This window comes from Peromyscus leucopus, chromosome 4 (assembly GCF_004664715.2).
Source record: "Peromyscus leucopus breed LL Stock chromosome 4, UCI_PerLeu_2.1, whole genome shotgun sequence".
NCBI classification, from domain to species: Eukaryota; Metazoa; Chordata; class Mammalia; order Rodentia; family Cricetidae; genus Peromyscus; species Peromyscus leucopus.
Window position 1 is genome coordinate 117,358,751 of NC_051066.1, and position 19,569 is coordinate 117,378,319.

Below are 19,569 nucleotides of genomic sequence, written 5' to 3' on the forward strand. Positions count from 1 at the left end.
TCACCTCTAACCTAATCAAGATAATTGCCTTTAGTCATGTCCAGAGGACCGTCTCAGTCTCACCAAGTTGGCAATTTCACTTAACCATCACAAGGATAACCTAAAGTTTCTTCCACATAATATTGGTTTTCAGTATACTATCAGCAATTAGTAGATATGTAAAAAACCAATGTGGTCCAGAGTCAATAGAAAAATAAGTCAATGGTAATAGACGCATGGGTCAACTGATATTGGAATTGACAGAAATGTACTACAAAATCATTGTGTAAAACCTGTTAAGGAATTTAGATACATGGTATTATAGATATAAGATATTTAGATATAAGGAATGATAGGTTTGAAAATTTCAGAAGTGATGAAAGTAGTAAGAAGAAATACAAAAGGGAATCTCATGAAATGAAAAAAAATCTAGAGTGAAGAAAATGATTAGATGGAATTTAACAGATTTAACATATCTCAGGAATAAAAAAGCCAATAAAGCAGGCACTTGATCCCTAAACACTTGGCAAGATACTGAACCTTACTAGTCATCAGTAAGGTATAAATTGAGTCTCCCTTGTGGTTATTTGAATGATAAACTCAAGAAGATGGACAGCAGCAAAGGTATGCCTAACTGCAACTCTCATATATTGCTGGGGGCAGAAAATGACAAAATTTATTAGAAAAAAACATATGTTCTTTATAAAGTATGCAGAACCTACCCCAAAACTTTATTCATAGGAATTTTTTTCAAAGGAAATGATAATATAACAGAAGCAAAAAAGATTTGTATAATGTATATCTATCTACAATCACTAAAATATTGTGAATAATTCCTGTCCATTCAGATATGAATAAAGAAATTATGGTCTCTTTAAAAGCAGACTATTTCTCAAGAATAAAATGGAATAAAATCATAATATGTATGATTTAAAACATCTGCTGAATGGAAGACACAAGACCCTCTACCTGAAGTTTCAAATATACAACAGCTAAAACTTAGCCATGGTTACCAAAGTACTAACAAATGCTCCCGCTCCCAACAGTGTTAAGAGGAGATTTCAAATGGAAAGGACACAAGAAAGCGTTGGGCTGATGGAAATGTTTCATTTTTTATTGATGACACAGTAATGTCCATGCACATTTGTTAAAATACATCAAAGCAGCACACTTTACATTGGTATATTTGATTGTATGTGCATAATAAATCATAAACTGAATTAATGGAAATAAAAATGTAATAATATAGCATTATATTCACAAGCAGGAACTCAGGTTAGATTGTCAGGTTTTGAGACTTGAGTTATAGATAGCACAGGGTATGATCACCACATCAGAAAAATCTGGGGCTTTGAGACATGTTGCAAGTCCTTTGTGGATAAAGCAAGATGCTAACCTAGGCTATGCACTCATAAAATGGATGATACAATTAGTATCTGCCTTAGAAGGTTGTCCTTGGTGTAATGTCTGGGACGCAGATGCATTCAGTGCATTTAAGCCATAGTCATTATTATTAAATAGCTCTTCAGCGACACTGGCATTACCTTAACTCAATCAGGAATATGTGTATAACCATGAAGATTTTAAGAATTAGATATCTACAAACTACATTAGGCAGCAATCTAAATAACTCAGACATTTGACAGCATATGATTAAGTACACTCACAAATCCTATTTTAGTTATCCATTTCAAACCAAGCAACTGTCTCTTTGTCAAGAAAAAAACCAAAGCTGTTCACTTTAATATTATTTCCTTGAAGAGCTTGTGAAAAAAAAATCAAGCATAGACAAATTAGCGCATAATTTTTTCATAGTAGTCTTCTTTCTTTTGTCTTTATCCCTTATTCTTATCATTAGAGGTATGCATCTTTCCAGCACATACATATGTATATGTACATATGTACAAGAATGTGCATGTAACCATATATATAATTGTGACTATACCGTTTGTGAGCTAGCTAGTTTTTGGCAATTTGATACAAGCTTGAGTCATTTGCGAGGAGGGAACCTCAACTGAGAAAATGTCTCCAGAAGATTGGCCCATAGGCAAGCTTGTTGGGCATTTTCCTGATTAATGTGGGATCACCCAGTCCACTGTGGGTGGAACTATCCCTATGCAGGCAATCCTGGTTTACATAAGAAAGCAAACTGAACAAGGCAGTAAACAACATTCTCCCATGGACTCTGCTTGGTCCTCAGTGTTGGACAGTTACCTGGAATTGTAAGATGAAATCAATCCTTTCCTCCTCAAATTGCTTTTGGTCATGGTATTTATCAAAGAATTAGAAACCAAACTATGACAGTTTCAGTCTATGACTGTCTTCTAAACCAGTCATTTTCATGTAAAAAATCTTATCATGATAAAACTGTTACCCTAAAAGTTGATCTACTCTTTTTTTTTTTTTTTTTTTTTTTTTTTTTTTTTTTTTTTTTTTTGTTTTGCGCCTTTCTGAACTACTTGTAGCCAGCTGCTCGAATCACAGGATCACTGCTCTGCTCCAGTGTGATAAAGGCGTGCGAGCGGCTGATCTACTCTTTTTAATAGCTGCAGAATGGTCTATGGCAGCATAGAACTTTATTTATTGAACAAGCAGTCCTTCTGTTTATGAGCACAGCATAATTTCAGGTTATTATTCCTATAGAAAGCTTTGAATTAATGTAAACATCATTTGCACTTGAGTTGGTAATTTCAGTTGATAAGTTTTAAAAAGTGAAATGATTAGTTAAACATCTTTGAACAACTATTTCCAATCTTTTCTTGTGAGTACCTGTATTTTGTGTGTGCACAAACAGTGGTCAGGGCATTGTGTTCTCTCTGGAGCGGGGTGAATGGTGGTTTTCATATTCTTCTTTATGTTTCTCATTTGCTGTTTTTAAAATTAGCCAACTTTATTTTAAGATATTTAAACACTATCAGTCTAGCACATAACATTGTATTAAGCATTCTGTTGAATGTCTCATGTGCACCAAAGTCCTTAAATTCCTGCACAGGTATGCGAGGTTGCACCTCTAACACCAATTCATTACAAAGTAGAGCTTTCCATAGCATGTGGCTGGTGAAGAGCATTGTGTGGATTTTACCCCTGGTCTGGGAAGGGTGACAGTTGAGAGTAGGCTGGAATACATTCATTTTGATATGAGGGTCCTTTAGGGCTAGGTTCGTTATCAAACGCCATAGATATATATGTAAGTGGCAAGGCAAGTAGGCCTGGATAAGCTTATTCCTTTGGACACTTGTTGAGCTGAGAATGATGCCTCGGTGACAGGCAGTGGCAATAGTAGCCAGCTTGGATATTAGACACGTTGTACCCATGTCACTAAAGTCTCTCCAGAATCTAGCTTCATCTTGAAATAAAACAAAAATAAGAAGTCATCAGGTTCATGATGGTATGGACTGTGGAGTGGGGGCTATTTAGATCTCTCAAAGATACTGTGTTTTCTTTCCCTGACTTCTACCTTGTCTTGGTTTGCAAACTTGATTTTTTCTTTCTGCCCATAGAGTAGTACTTATTCAAAAAGGACTAAACAGCCACGTTTTCAAGTTCGTAATTTACGTGTCCATGAGCCTTTAGCTCTCTACCACAGCATTAACTTCAGATCCAGTCACAGAAGGTGTTGATTTTTTACTGAAACCAGCTTGGTGCTTCTTGCTAGGGTGGCTGTATGCAAAGGGCCCAGAGGAGGAGCTGCAGCTGAGGCTGCCTGAGGGCAGAAAGCTGCCTCTCCAGCAGAGTAAGAACAGCTGCTGCTATTTGGCTTTACTCTGTGGCGAGCAAGCCAGGTGCATGGTCTTCCAGGTGCTTCTAAAGACCCATCTCCCCTTGCGGCATCTAGCTCTTCCCTTGCGGGAACCTGATCATGCTTGCAGGGTGTCTGTGAGGAACCAAGTTGTCTTGAAGTTTGGTTCTTATTTGAGTAGCCTTGCTTTTACCATCTCACTTTTGAGAAGAGTACACGTGTGCCTTTTCTTCTTCATAACCGCATTTGATCCTAGTGATGTGCTGGCAAACATACTTAGCAGCTCCGAAGAGACAGTTAGCATTTCTTCCTAACACTCTTTTCATTGAAATCAGATGTTGGCAGAAAGTGCCTACACCAGTGAAATTATTCTACCTGTTAGGGGATCCTCCACCCCAAGAGAAACTTAGCCAGAACACCACTTGCATCACTCCTCTGAAACTTTTTATCATGAGGGGAGAAAGAGAGAGAGAGAGAGAGAGAGAGAGAGAGAGAGAGAGAGAGAGAGAGAGAGAGAGAGAGAGAGAGAGAGTTTTATTCACTACGAGTTTTCCTCTGTCGAGCTATGGTTTGGGGAGGGAGAAATTGAGTTCCTTTTCTCCTGTCCATTTATACATTTTTTTTCCCCAAAAGGTCACACATAGGCTAACTTTGTTATCTCTCTCCCCTAGTGGATGGCTGTATTCATAGAGCAGCTGGTCCCTGTTTGTTAGCTGAGTGTCGGAACCTGAATGGCTGTGAGACTGGACATGCAAAAATCACGTGCGGATATGACCTCCCTGCAAAGTGTGAGTATGGCATGCTTGAACTTCATTTCAGAATCAACTGAGAATGCCAGCCTTGCTTTTTCCCTCAAAAGAATATCTAGAAAAGGAGACAGTTGAGGTGGGATTTAAGTAAATATGCTTGTATTCAGACTTAGTGTGGAGGTGCATGTTTATTTATATGATTAACTAGAGAAATTTTTAGTTGTTCAGTTCTTTAACAATGTCTCTGAAACAGAGAAATAAAAGTAGGAGCAAAATATACGTTCCAGTATTTAAGCACCACCAGTGACAGCTTCTGGAAATGATGCCAATTTCTCATTCCTTGTTCGGGTTTCTTGATTGTGGATGTGTTTAGAGCAAAGGAGATCAAAGTGATGTATTGTGTTTTCAGCTGCCATGTAAAGGCTGATTGGCAATTACAGCCCAGGCATCTGTCACACTCGGTTCTCAGGAGAAGCCAGTGGAATGTGGTTGTCAGTCCAAGAATGTATTTGCTCTTTGAATGTGGAATGGTCAAATTTTCTATTATATTTGAATAGAAAAATGCACTGCAATTGACTGACCTTGTTGCTTCAGTGTTTAGCCGACTGCGATAGGGTGGTATAGAATAAAATTGAGAGACGTGATTAAAAGTGCACCTTTTAAAATTATATAATTTTCAGGACCTGGAATGGAGGGAGGGTTTGTGCTACACCATTAAGGTGTGCATTGGCCTGGAAATTGAGACACCAATTTAATCTATGTACTTGCTTCTTAGGATACTGCCCTGCTCTATGAACACATTTTTACGTGAAGACAAAGCTACTTTTGTGTGTTTGTAGTTTAGTAGTGAGAATAGCACGACTAAAAACATACAGTGTAATTTGTGGGATAGTATCGAACACTGTATGGGCAGGGTGTGGAAAAATAAGCCACCCAAGACTATCTGTGAATGGTGACATGGTGTGCTTTTAAGGTAATTTTAAAAATTGTGTGTGTGTGTGCGTGTGTGTGTCTGTGTGTGTGTGCACGCACACGCGTGTGTTTGTGTTTGTGCAACCCCATGTGTACAATGGCATCGGAGTTTGCACTTTGACTCCTAGCATTGATGATCTGAGTGTTAAAGGTCATTTTTTCCTCTGGGATTCTATAGCTCATGTTGACAAACACAGGGGTTTTTTTTTTGTTTGTTTTGTTTTGTTTTGTTTTGTTTTGTTTTGTTTTGTTTTCGAGACAGGGTTTCTCTGTGCAGCTTTGTGCCTTTCCTGGAACTCGCTTTTTAATCTGTCTAACATGATGTTACCCGTGAGCTGCAGCTGACCTATACCACCCCAAGAATGAGCAGATTAATTACTTTCAGACTCGTGTCCATCCTCAAACCCAGTAGTAAGTGAGGTCTTCTATTGAATTTACTACTTTCTCTGTATGAAAACAGACATCAACATTCTTCAACCCTGAGCCTCCTGAATACAGAGAAACTTGGAATCACTACACCTGATCAAGTAAAATGATTGTTTATGTGTATTATCTGAGAATGCAGGAAGCTGGTTTAAATTTACTTACTGCTATTTGGCATGCTTGTGTACAAGATATTCCATTTCCTTTGCATGCCACTCATTTGATTTCCGAGTCATTGAGAATTTACCTAGTGTTAGGCACAAAGGCACAGGGATCAATAAGACTCTGTGGATGTTTTAGAAGTTGTCATGTTTGAAAACCCTGTTTCAGCTTTGGTGTGGTGTGTGGCTTTCAGAAGCATTCTGAAGCAAGTGAGTCTTATGGCCCAAGACTCTAGACATAGAGAATCAACCTCCAGAACTCAGCACAGAATCCCTACTCCAGTCATTATTATGCAGCTGAATGGCATGAGTGCTGGCAAGATTTTGTGTTAGCCTAACACAGGCTAGAATCCTCTGAACGGCGGGACCCTCAACAGAGAAATTGTCTCCATAATGTCAGGCTGCAGACAGGCCTGTAGTGCATTTTATTAATTAGTGATTGATGTGGGGAGACCCAGTTCATTGTGGGTGAGGCCTGGTGATCCTGGATGATATAAGAAAGCAGGCTGAGCAAGCTACACTCCTCAATGGCCCCTGTATCTCCTGCTTCCAGGTTCCTGCCTTGACTTTCTTTGATTATGAACCATGATATGGAACTGTAAGCAAAATAAACTCTTTCCTTCCCCCAGTTACTTTTGGTCATGATGTTTCATTAATGAAGACAGTATGTCCAATAAAGAATCATCCAACAGGATAGAAAATAGCAATGCAACATAGCAGCCACCTCATTAAACAAAATAATCAAAGACATGCACTGTCGTGCAAATATCTAGGTATTTTTTCTGTACTTTAAAAGATTAATGATTGATATTAAAATCACAAAGAAAAGGAATGTGAAATGGAGTAATAATAGCTCACACTTGTATTCCACTTTATGATGTTTCATAGTATTTTCACAAGGCCTTATATTTCAAATTATGCTTTATAAACATTGTGTGTGTTCATTTCCTTTTCCCTATCCCTGGGAGATAGTTTTCTTTCTCATCAATTTGGATCCTCCATTTCAGAGTCATTAACAATCCACAGATGTGCTTTCGTAGTGAGAGAATGAAAAGGGAGCTCATTACATACTGTTTGGGTCATTTTCCCCTCCATATTTAATAATTCTGTGACAGTTTGACAGCAGAGACTAGCTCCTATCTGTCCTCCGAGACACTGGGTTCATCATTATAGGGGCACTAAAGCCAGTCATCCAGCTCAAGTGATGATATCTTCATGCACCAGCAATTTGTTTGGAAAATGCTTTTGTCTGGGTTACATATAGTATTGGTCATTTTGGACTGCTCTCTGCTTTTCTATGCTTGCTAAATTAATTTATTCATGAATGGTTGTATTTGAATTAATTATACTTGTAGTCGGTGTTCTGTGACTTATCATGATGGTGGAATGAAAAGCCCCTGGATGTTCCTTCTTTCACTGCCAGTATGTTTGAATGGTTTCTTTTGATACAAAACTAACCAGTCACTTTTCTCAAAAGAAGTCATGGAGGCAAGAATATTGACTAGAATTTCATTGAAATATATTGCTTAGAAAGTGTTAAAAGGGGCTGGGCAGTGGTGGCACATGACTTTAAGCCTAGCACTCGGGAGGCAGAGGCAGTCGGATCCCTGTGAGTTCGAGGCCAGCCTGGTCTACAGAGTGAGATCCAGGACAGGCACTAAAACTACACAGAGAAACCCTGTCCACAAAACAAAACAAACAAAGAAAAAGAAAGTGTTGTATGTGTATTCCTTTATAGAAGCTTTTCACATGAGGGATATTTACATTTCCTTGTCTGTTGCAGAACTCTGTTCTCCAAGCTTTATAGCCATTATTATCTTAGTTAGAGAACTCATGATAAACCAACAACAGGCTCTCATGATTGTTCCTATTGACTGTACTTCATAGCAGGAGGAGTAGAGAGAGTCATTAGATGCTCATCTGAGATCTAGCCACTCCCTCCTACATCCTCTCCAAAGTTGTATATAATTCTGCACCAAGTTGCACATGGTCTTGGTATGTGTGAGAATATATAGAGAGCAGAAAGATTAACTGGAGTGTGGACTCCATCTGTGCAGCCATTAACCATGTTAGGGTGTGACTTTTTGGTGATTTTGCTGTTTTGGGTTCACCTAAGCTTCTAGAATCAACATCTTTGTCTGTTTTGGTACCCCATCTGCCATAAGTAGAGTTTTGTTCAGGTCTGCCCATTGTCATAGTGGCAACATGTGGCATAGTGTTCCAACTTTGTGATTAATTATTGTGAAAGAATGAGGTGCCAAATGAATGATTTTGTTCAGGACTCTTTCATTTGGAAAATAGTTCATTAACTGACTCCTTCTTCTCAAGCCTTCCATTTTGTGATCCACTTTGCACAATGCATGTAGGGGTCTATGTCCTCTCATTACAGTGGTCAGCAAGGCTGTGCATGGTGGAGACTTCTCTTCTCCACTGTGGCCTCCTGTAGTCTCTTATAGGCTGTCTTGCTTGTCCTCAGCCCTAGATACTATTGTTTCCTTGTCTGGAGTTCTGTTCCAGATTTCTTCATGACTTCCTCCCTTATGTTCTTCACACCCTTGGTAACTGTAACCTCAGGTGTCACCTTAGCTGACATAATTATCCTGGCTCCTCTGCTTCATTTGTAATTGTTGTACTGTAGTATGTTAGCTTCAAATCTGCTATGTTATTACTTTTTGTTTGTAAAACCTCCCTATACCAGAATAAGGATGTAGACTTTGGAGTTGGGATCTATTTCTTTTGTTTTACAATGTTCATAGAAGTTCTAAAACTGTCCAAAACATGAAAGAGGCTTGAAAGGTATTTCTTGAAAGGGTGAATGGAAATAGACTGCAATCCTTTGACATATCTTTTTTTTTAAGTTAAACATTTGTTAACCTAATTTTCTTTGGGTTTCCAGAATAGGCTACCATATCTTGAACCACTTAAAATGTCTTGAATGTTATGATTTGCAACATAATTTTGTGGATCTCTGTGTGCTTGTGATTGTCTAGAAAGCTCACTCTTTCATCTTTTCTACTTATTTTTCAGACTTAACTCATATAGCACCTCTGTTAGGAATGAAGTCATATCACCTCAACTATAAGCTTTTTTCTTTTTTTCCTTCAGTATATTGCATGTTAATGCTTTGCATGCTGCTTCTTTTCCTTGTTATGCATGTTTCATAGTTGTGTGTGTGAGAGAGAGTGAGTGCATTATAGAGAGCTGGAGGACAGCCTTCTGTGTTGTGTCCACACCTACCTTGTTTTTTAAGACAGGATCTCTCACTGGTTGAGAGCTCACTGAGAAGGCCGGGCTGGGTGGCCAGTGCGTGCCAGGACTCGTCCTGTCTCTGCTCCCCCAGTGCTGCACAGTCACACCCCATCACACCTAGCTTTTTAATATGGGTTCTTGGTATCAAACTCAGGTCCTGATGATTATGTGAAAAGCACTTACTCTCTGAGCTGTCTCCCCAGCCCAGTGTTGCATCTTTCTAATATATTATGGGTACTGGAGACATTTCTGTCAAGTGAATTAACTGTTAAAACTGGAAAACTGACATCAAGTTGGTGAAAGGTTGGACATAAAAGAAAAATTATGCTAATATTCTAAAAATAATGGAATTAGTGTCAACTATACCTTGTATCTTAAAAATTGTTCAGCATGTATGCAGTTCTAAAGTCTTAAAAGAAATTTACTCCTAATAGTTTCTCTTCAAGAGATGAAAATAAAGTAAGGACATGATCACCTTCATTTAATTTTTAACATTACTCACACGTCTGTTATATTTCCTTAGAATACTCCCAATTCCTTTTCTTCAAGGTTGAATAAGCATCAAAGATAAATATAAAACTATTATATATATAATATTTTTTGTTTCTTCCATGTAGCCTTTCAAAGGCATCAAGAGCAATGTTGGCATCCAGCTTCTAGTGTTGCATTATTGATTTCAAGGAATGTCTAGGGTGACAGACAATAACATAATTTGTTTGAATGAGTGGTATGAATTCATCTCCTTATTCTATTTCCAGGTGCAGAAATAAACAGATGATAGTAGCTTAAAAGGTACTGTTGATAGTAATTAGTACTCTGGTACCCTTCATCAAGGAATCATAGAATTTTGAAACATGAGTTTATCAGTCCTTTGAAATGGCTATGAGGAAGTGACATGACAAATAAGGATAATATATTTCCAACCTAAGGAGGAATTCACATACAGTGAAATCAAATCTGCAGCTCCCAGTAACAAACTAAATCCATAGTAGAGGCTTGATTGTGGCTTGGAGTCAAGAACTAGGTGGAGTGTCACTGGCAGTGTTATCTAGAACTGCTACCTACTTTTGTAAATAAAGTTTTATTAGAACCCAGATATTCCCATTTGTTCACATATTGTTTATGGCTACTTTGGTGTGACTGAGTTGAGTAATGCCTGTAGAAATTGTATGATTGGGATGTCTGAAACACGTGCTATCTGGTCCTTCATGGTTTCTTAAGGCCTAGTCTGTAGCAATCCTTATGTTTTATAAAGAGGAAGACATGTTTCATTGACATTAAATATTTATTAAATTTTATTAAATGTGTGTAATGGATCAAAGTTGACAAAAGCAGAAAATACCTACCTGGTATCTATTTCTTGGGGCTGTCCCTGTTTATTGTGTCTCAAGTAAATGTGTCTTTAGGAGGTTCATCTGAATCTCTTCAAATCTTTCACCTCACTAGACCATCTTTGGGGGATAAAATTCCTGATGAGGAAGAAAATAATTTCTGTATTGAGCCAGAACTGAGAAGTGAGTAAATCAAATCTCTGTGGTGAGAATTAGTTTAAAACACCAGAGTACTGGGCCATAAATTTTCCTTCCTTCCTTCCGCCAGTGGGGTTGGCTACTGTGCTGAAAGGGGGCTTCCTGCCCCAGGGAAACTCATAACTGGGGGTAGGTAATGCGAAAGGTGGTTCTGAGTCAGTCCTCTGTGGAGGGCGACCTGATTTCGGCCATCCTGGGCTCTCCCAGCGGGTGTCTGATTGTGAAGGCAGTGAAGTGTGTGTGCTGGGGAGAGTGTGACTCTGCAGCCTTTGATGGAGACCTGAGGGCTCTCATGAGCCAATTCCATAATTAAATGGCATGTTACTTAAAGAGAAAAAAATAGCTTTTGAAGAATATAAAGTCATCATCTTCTTTCCAGAAGAGGAAGGTGTGACTGTTCTTCATAAAAATCACCATTATTGATTTATTTCCTTAGGAGTTGAACTTCCTTTTGAGTCTGTTTATCCATAGCTACTCTTCTTTCTTTGTATATTAAGCAGTGGATGTACTTTATCCTCTTATGAGGGTCACAATAGATGTAGAAGTGAGAAAGTCTAGATTAGAAAGTCTTGAAATGAGGTTTCAAAGCAAGTTGTTAGGCCTCACTCCAGAAGAACTGAATGAGAAGGGGCTTCATTCAGCAAACTCTCTATGTAACTAACAAATGCTCAAGGGTGAGAGCCATCGCCCTACAAGGGGTTGAACACCATGGAGCAATCCTGCTGTAACCTTCTTTCCTGCATAGCACAGACATCCTTTTGGTTAATAGACTAGGACTTTCTTGAAAGAGAATTCAGGCCTGCTCTTTTTTTTTCTTCATTGCAGTGTTTTTATAGTCAGTGACAATGCCTATATTTGCTTAGCTGTTCATTTTCCTCTAAATCAGTGACAGTTTATGGAGGTCAGAGTTGTATCAGTCTCATTGATCCCTGGGATATGTATCATCTGGCAAAAGAGTAGACTTTTCATGCATATTTGCTGGGAGAATTAGCAATAGCTTATGCTCTTCCTCTCTTATCACTAGGCTCACTGTAAGAAACTAACACGACCACACTCAAGAAAGAAACCCACAGTTCCAGAAATCTGCAGAGCTAGATCTGTTGCTGTCCTCAGTGTGGCATCACATCACCCAGCATGCTTCCTTTCACAAAACTTTAAAAAGTTTTATTTTTTTATTATGGCAGAGAGAGAGAGAGAGAGAGAGAGAGAGAGAGAGAGAGAGAGAGAGAGAGAGAGAGAGAGAGAGAGAAGAAGAAGAAGGAGGAGGAGGAGGAGGAGAAGAGGAGAAAGAGGAGAAAGAGGAGAAAGAGGAGAAAGAGGAGAAAGAGGAGGAGGAAAGAGAGAGAGAGAACGAACACGTAAGAAGATGGGTGCATGCACGCCATGGCTTGTATATAGATCTGGAAGTCCAATAATAGCTTTTGATAGTCAATTTTCTCCTTCCACCATGGAGTAATCAGGGACTGCACTCAGGTCATCAGGTTTGAGCAGCAAGAACACTTACCTGCTAAACCATTTTGTGGGCCTCAAGTATGCCTTTTGATGAAAGGTTTTAGCAGTAAAAGAAAGCACAAGAATTTGTTTAGTTTGTTCTTCTGCCACACATGTGTCTTCCACCTGATTGTCTCTCTTTGTAGACCCACTAGAATAATGCAGATTCTATTATCAAGTGAACTTATGACCAATCAATTCCAACACTAGTATCTTTTGAAAACATCTACACTATGAAAGCAACCAGTACTTTTATTCCTGTATTGCCAGATAGGTATAGAATAAAACCTGCACTTTGCTTTCATCATTTGCTGCCTTAGCTGGCCTTCAGAGGACACTGTCTATACCTTCTTTTTTTTCTATATGATCAATAGGAAATAACAGTATAAATCAATTCCAAGTGATAATGTAAATGGGCTCTTGAAGGCAATTCCCGCTGTGAAATAAGTAGTTAGCAGCGACACTGGCATTAACCACAGTGGGGGTAATCAGCCCGTGGATGTGTTTAATCAGAGTTATCAGCTAAGATTAAAAAGAGAGCCACAGTTGTGCAGGGATAATCATTTTCAAGGTTTAAAAGATGAATATGTGAAGGTGTTCTCATAAATTAAAGGCATCAGAATGGCTTTGAGTAATTTAGGATGCTCTGAGGTCAGGAACAAGCAAACAGGAGAGGTTAATCTCAAGGCCATGGTCATTAATGTGCAGAGACAGCCGAATATGCTTATGGAAATAAGGAGCAAACACTGAGTTAAATGATTTTCCCCATACATTAAAGTGTTCCTTGAGCTGTTGCTAACATACATGATTTGACTAAAAAGTGTGCAACATGTATCAGTTTGTACAGGTATTAGTTATCTTAATAATTAATCACTAATTTCCAAAACTAAATGTTGATCTGCTTTATGACTTGATTTAGAAACACTGATACAGCCAATCAGACAGTGTAAAATAAAGGGTTGATTCCATTGTGTCTGTAACACTGAACTTCAAAGGTTGATCTGAAAAGTGCTGAACTTAATACTGTAATTACATTGAGAAGTCCTTTCACCTCTGATCATGAGTTTCCTTGTTCATGATTATTTTTAGGTCATGGTATCTATCTTACAGAGTCTGTTAGGAATAGACATAGAACTATGTCTTAATAATATAAGACATCAGAGAGATATGAAACTGTGTTGGTAATTGTAAAAGAATTGGCATACTTCATTTGCTTATTCAACCTATTTTTATTGGGTGCCTGCTCTGACCTTGGTGGTTCTTCTAGAAAGTAGGGAACTATAACAAAGAAACCCTGGCCTCTTAGACCTTATGATCAAGCTGAGAGAGGCAGACAATGAACACATTTGCACAAAACTGAGGACTTTTAGAGGGCAGTGAAGACTATAAGAAGGATATTGTAAGATAACAGTGTGAAGGTGAAGAGGTAGCTTTCCTTTGTGATCAGGGAAGGCCTCCCTGTGGATGTGTTATTTGAGCTGAGAGATGTGCTGCTTGTTCAATGAGACAACCATTGCAGACAAAAGAAAACACTTTACCATTGAGTTAAAGTCAGCCTACTCAACATGAAAATGTGGAGAGTCAGGGGATTTTCCTCGTGTCTTTTATCCTTGCAGTTGGTTTGTCTTCTTTGTTCTTAATTACAGACATGTATGCATGTTGATATGTACAAATAATCATTTTGGTCTAGTATTTTTTTACTGGTAATGGAAGTATTGCTGTGCTAATGGATGAGATAGGAATTTTAAGGATCACTTACTGATCAACTCATAATTTTACAGACAGGAAAACTGAAGCCCAGAATGATGGCTTAATCTTTCTTAAGATTATATATAGTAAGTGAAAAACATAAGCACTGAGCCCAAGTTTCTCACATTGCAGTGTAGTGACCTTTTGGCTAGACTGTACTCTTTGTTTATGATAACAGTGCTATAAAAACATTATGAGAATGTGGCTATCTACTCAATAAGGTACAGCACACAAGCATTTGAAGAAAAAGTTCTCACTTCACACTGTGCACCTGCTACTTCATTGCTAGTAATCTCGATAAGTTCCACATCATGGGTAAAGCCATGAGCTTTACTATGGCTTTTTGACAGTAGTTGTTCAGAATCTTATATCAGTATCTAGTATCTGAGGACACATGGAAGTCACCAGTATGAAGTAATGAGAATTCTTCATTATCTTTAATTTAGACATTTGTAGTAGCTTAACTTCAGAGGAAAGACATACTTCAGAAGTCATTTTGACAGACTTCAGACATGCCTGCAACCCCACTGTCTTTTTTTCTCTAGAGGGGTTTAACATACTCTCCCACTCACCCTGAGAGCATCCAGGACTGACTTTCTTTAAGTGAACAGGGTGAGTACAGTTGTGGGAATGACTGAGCTTAAGTTTACAGTGATGATGACTTCCATGTGTTTACTCTCTGTCTCTTGGACCTACTGTTCACCGAGTACTCCCATGACAAGTATTAGCATTCCATGTTTTAAACAGCACAAACTCTCTGTCCTGGAGACCAGATGTTAGAAATCAAGGCAACATTGTATATCCCTTCTACAGATCTTATGAAGAAATCCATGTTGGCTTTTCCCAAAACCTGGTAAGTCCAAGTTTTTCCTGGTTTAAGGCACATAATTTCCAGTTTCTGTTTCAGTTCTCAAATGTCATGGTCCCTATTTCTGTGTTATTTTCTTAAGTTCCCTTGTCATTAGATTTAGGGTTCACTCTAAGCCACTTTCCTTTTCAAGTTATGGAGATCTTTAGTTACATCTATCAATAAAGATTTATTTATATTTTTCTAAATAAATCCACACTCCTGTCCTGGGTCTAATAGCACTGTCATCTTCTCTTGAAAGTCACTAGCCCACTATGCGTTCTCTGTAAGACAGCAAATTACGTGTCATAAGGCAACATCAAAGAAAGGAAGAACAAGCTATCAATCTGAGGGACCTCAGGTCACTTCCAGAGAGACCCATATAGTGAGGAGCTAGGGCTGCCAGCAATAGTGTGAGAGAGCCTAGAAATGGATCTTGCATAGACAGACAATCACCACATAAGTGACCTTGGGACTGCATCCTCCAGCCTCTGTCACAATTTCAGGTGTCTGTATCCCTGAGCTTCATATCAATATACTGAGCCAAAGCCACCCAGCTAAGCCCTTCCAAGATTCTTACCTGTTAAAACTGGGAGATAACATTTGTTGTTCAAGTATGGAGCTATATGTTAATGTAGTAATCAGATATTAATACTGCATCCATGGCCAGTATATACGGCGGGGCAAGGAGCTCATTGGTAGAGTTGCCTCTATCTATCTATCTATCTATCTATCTATCTATCTATCTATCTATCTATCATCTATCTATCTATCTATCTATCTATCTATCTATCTATCTATCTATTTCTACCTACCTACTTATCTATCTATCTAATCACTCTTCTAGTGCATGGTGTGTCTGGCTGAGGGCTGGTCTAACATGGGAGGTAGAGTGAAACACACTCAATAGATGACCTCTAAATCAGGAAATACAGTCACATCCCTAAACCACATCACATCCTTTCACCATTCTTCTGGCATTGGAAGCATATTAGGTAGAAAACTATGATAAAACTATGATGAGTGCCAATGAGAGAGAGAGAGAGAGAGAGAGAGAGAGAGAGAGAGAGAGAGAGAAGAGAGAGAGAGAGAAACAGAGAGAGAAACACACAGAGAGAAACAGAGAGCAGAGACAGACAGACAGACATAGAGAAACAGAGACACAAAGACAGACACACACAGAGAGACAGAGACACAAGGACATACACACAGAGAGACAGAGACACACAGAGAGAGGGAGAAAGAATGACAGAGAGAGACACACACAGAGAGACAGAAAGACAGAGACAGACAGACAGACACAATACACACATACACAGAGACACACAGAGAGAGACAGGTACAGAAAGAGACACACAGAGACAGAGAGACAGAGAGACAGAGAGATAGGGGTACAGAGAGACAGGGGCACAGAAATAGACAGACAGAGAGGAGACTAGAGGAAGAGAGCTAAAGCTCATTCATTAGAGAAGCATTGGAAAGAACAGTCTAAGTGAAAACACTGCTGGTGTTACTATATACCTACTATTCCTTGATTGTTGTTTCCTTTTTTTCATTAAGAAAAAATTTTATTCACTTTAGTTGTTTCATTTTTATTCTGGTTGCTCAGATGCTTCACACTGCCAGGGAGTGCTGTTCCCATTTGCACAGAGGAGGAAGGGGAATCCATTTAGCTTCTCCCCTGTGCTAATACTACAAGGGAAGCAGAGCAGTGGTAAGCTGTATTTACATTTGTAGCAGCGCCCTTCTCATCTGTTAGCTGTACCAGGTGGTGTGTTTCCCATTAGCTCCGTCATTTTTCAGAACCACCTAGTGCTTGCCCCATTTCTAATCATATGCTATTTGTGAAATCCCTATAATTTCCCAAGGCCTTCTGAAGCTTTCCTCTTCCTACCTGTGACATTTTGAGGAAAGATTTATTCTCTTTCTGTGTTTATTCTGCTTAGTGGGGGAAAAAAAAAACAGGAAAAGCTTTCACTGCATTCTTACAAGTTTTTTGTAGAATCGTGTCTGTGTTATGTTGGAGTTTGGTTATCCATTTGAAGGTCTGTGCAGGGCAAAGGGTTAGCTTAGAAATCAATACCTGTAAGCTACTCAGGCTTGCTTTCTTACCTGATGCCATATGATGCTAAACTATTGTTTTCTGTTGCTTGGCTGTTCCACTGTCTTCATGCTGTGATAGTAGTCTTACATGTGGCATAGCATGCCATGTGCATATACATGTTATCTTTCATGCACTCTGCTCCTGCTCTTCTGCTGCTGACTACCTATTGTTCTGATGCTTGGTGAATGTGGAAGTCAGGAATTTTGTTCTGTTTGTGTGGCTGTTTGGAAAGTACTCTGGGAGATTGGGAGTTGAGATTGGGAGTGACTGGATGCAAAGGAGAGCTCTAGAATTCCCCCCACAGTCCTGAAGGAGCAGGCAGAGGAAAGCTAGCTCTGCTTGACAGGCTAATAGGAAAGGACCTTCCTCTTTCATATACCCAGAGTAGTTCATGCTTGTTGTTTTCAAATTATCCTACTTAACTACCTCTTGATAATATTTATTGTCTGCAAGATGCAATATTGAAATGCACTCCTTAGAATGATCAGGACTCTGTGCATAGAACATTGCTTAGTTAGAGCAATCTTTTTATCTATCCCCATAGCTACAGAAGAAGCCAAAATAGTATATCAAGTAGGAATTGATTTCTCACCTTTCTTTAAGTTCTCTGTTGTCTATAGAAGCACACATTCACCATTCCAATTAGTTTATACACTTAAGGACACTGCAATTTGGGTATGAATTTCAAAATATCTTAATGCTAGAAAGAATTCCAGAAATCATTCTTAGCAGCCAAAGCTAATGTCTCCCAATTAGAGCTAGGCAAGAGCTAAAGTTTTTTCCCAGTTCTATATTGTATACCTTGCATGAACCATCTGTTTGAAAAGATAAGTAGACTAGTATGGTTCTCTAGTATGTAGCATGTGTTTTGTGTATCCTGGAAGAAAATGGGTTGTAAAACAATCAGGGACCTCATATTCATAGGATTGAGTCAAGTGACTTTTCAAGATAATAGGCATGTAAGCAATGTGACTGTTCTAGGAAATAACATTGTTAGAGATTATTGGCCTGCAGTTTATTCTTCTTTCCAGTGGAGATTTTTTTTTTTGTGTGAAGGTTATCAGAGATAAAATATCTGCTGGTATTCACCTTGAATGAATGACCTTTGGAATGTCTTTCCCACTGGCATTCAGACTGTACAAACTAGTATGAACATGGACTTGGAAACTAGCCACTAGACTCAAATTCAGGCACTGGATTTGGGAAGGTATTTAACTTCTTTGCATCCACATTTTGCCATGTGGAGATGGAAATGAAAATCACTTTACCTTCACATGGGTGTTTGGGACTAAATGAGTTACTATTTGGAATCATTCAGATCACTGCTGAATTCGCCAAGATTACCTGACTTCTACAAGGTTAGCTGTTCTACAGTCAGGGGGCCTTGATATTCTTGTCTAAATCATCACCCATCACCCTGCACCTCCTTCCCTGCTTTAGTTGACATCATAGCCCTTATTACCATCCAAAGTTAGACTTTGGAGTTGAAGGTTTGACTCTTTCACTATGGCACAGTCTTCATTAGTGCAAGGACTTCGTTCATGGTTGCAGCACCATATGCCAGAAAAATGCTCCAAACAGTAATGAGCCTGTGTATGTGTGAGGAAAACTAACTCTAATGTGTGAAAGGCCTAACTAGATTGCACTTAATCCTCTCCCTTATGCACTTTGTACTCTTATTGACTGGCTTAATAATCCAAGTCAGCCAGGAAAATATCATCAGCATCTGTCTCGTCAAGCCTACTCCCATGTTTGCTGCATCCACCAAAAAGTGTTGCAAGTGTGCTGCAAATCTTTGCACCCAATTCTTGTTTTTTTGAAGCCATATAGCTTAAGCAACAGTGTCACGCAAACAAAGCAGAAAGAAAGGTGTTTGGAGAACTTCAGCATCTTGGAGAGAAAGCCCGGGCCTGTCTAATTAAGCTAATGGATTGACATGGGGTCCTTTCCAACTTCTATAAAGTGTATGTTCAAAGATGATTTCCAAGCTCGATTTATTGTTAAATCTCATTAAAATAAAGTGATAATTTTATGGGTTTGAAATGTTTTATGACCATCTTTTTTGATTGAGCCTGCTAGCCCAAGTGCTTGTTACATGTGTTGTAAATGTATTAAGAGGGGGATATTGATGTATTCACACTGTTGAGACTTTATTGGAAATAATAAAGCTTTACAACATGTTCTTTACAAATAGGATACTAGGGACCTTACAACAGCATGCAAAAAATACATTCATTGTTTTGTGTCAGAGCAAGCTAAGCTGTCTTCAGTTTTATAGTCCCCCAAAGTTAATTGTAATTTGAGGCAGAAGAGAAAGGACTATAATAGTCAGTGGTTTGGTAATTATTATTTGAAAGAAAGATAATTTCATGGAAGGCAGTCAACTTAAACTGTACTTGTCCAGAAATATTCTTAAGCAGTAATATGAAAATAATAGACATAACTATACATACATGAACACATATTTCATGTCTACAAATATTCAGTTTTGTCACAGTACTTGAAATCTGTAAATTGAGGTTAACATTTTTTGAGAGTGAATTTTTGAACATGGTATACATACATGTAATACACTAT

The 19,569-nt window shown here is 38.6% G+C and overlaps 1 protein-coding gene across 1 annotated transcript in view; it reads left to right on the forward strand.

The window, feature by feature from the left end:
* Macrod2 (mono-ADP ribosylhydrolase 2) overlaps window positions 1-19,569 on the forward strand; it is a 1,962,999-nt gene that overhangs the window by 651,379 nt on the left and 1,292,051 nt on the right. Inside the window, exon 5 of the mRNA XM_028884439.2 lies at window positions 4,390-4,506. Coding sequence (XP_028740272.1) covers window positions 4,390-4,506 — 117 coding nt within the window. The remainder of the gene's footprint in view (window positions 1-4,389; window positions 4,507-19,569) is intronic.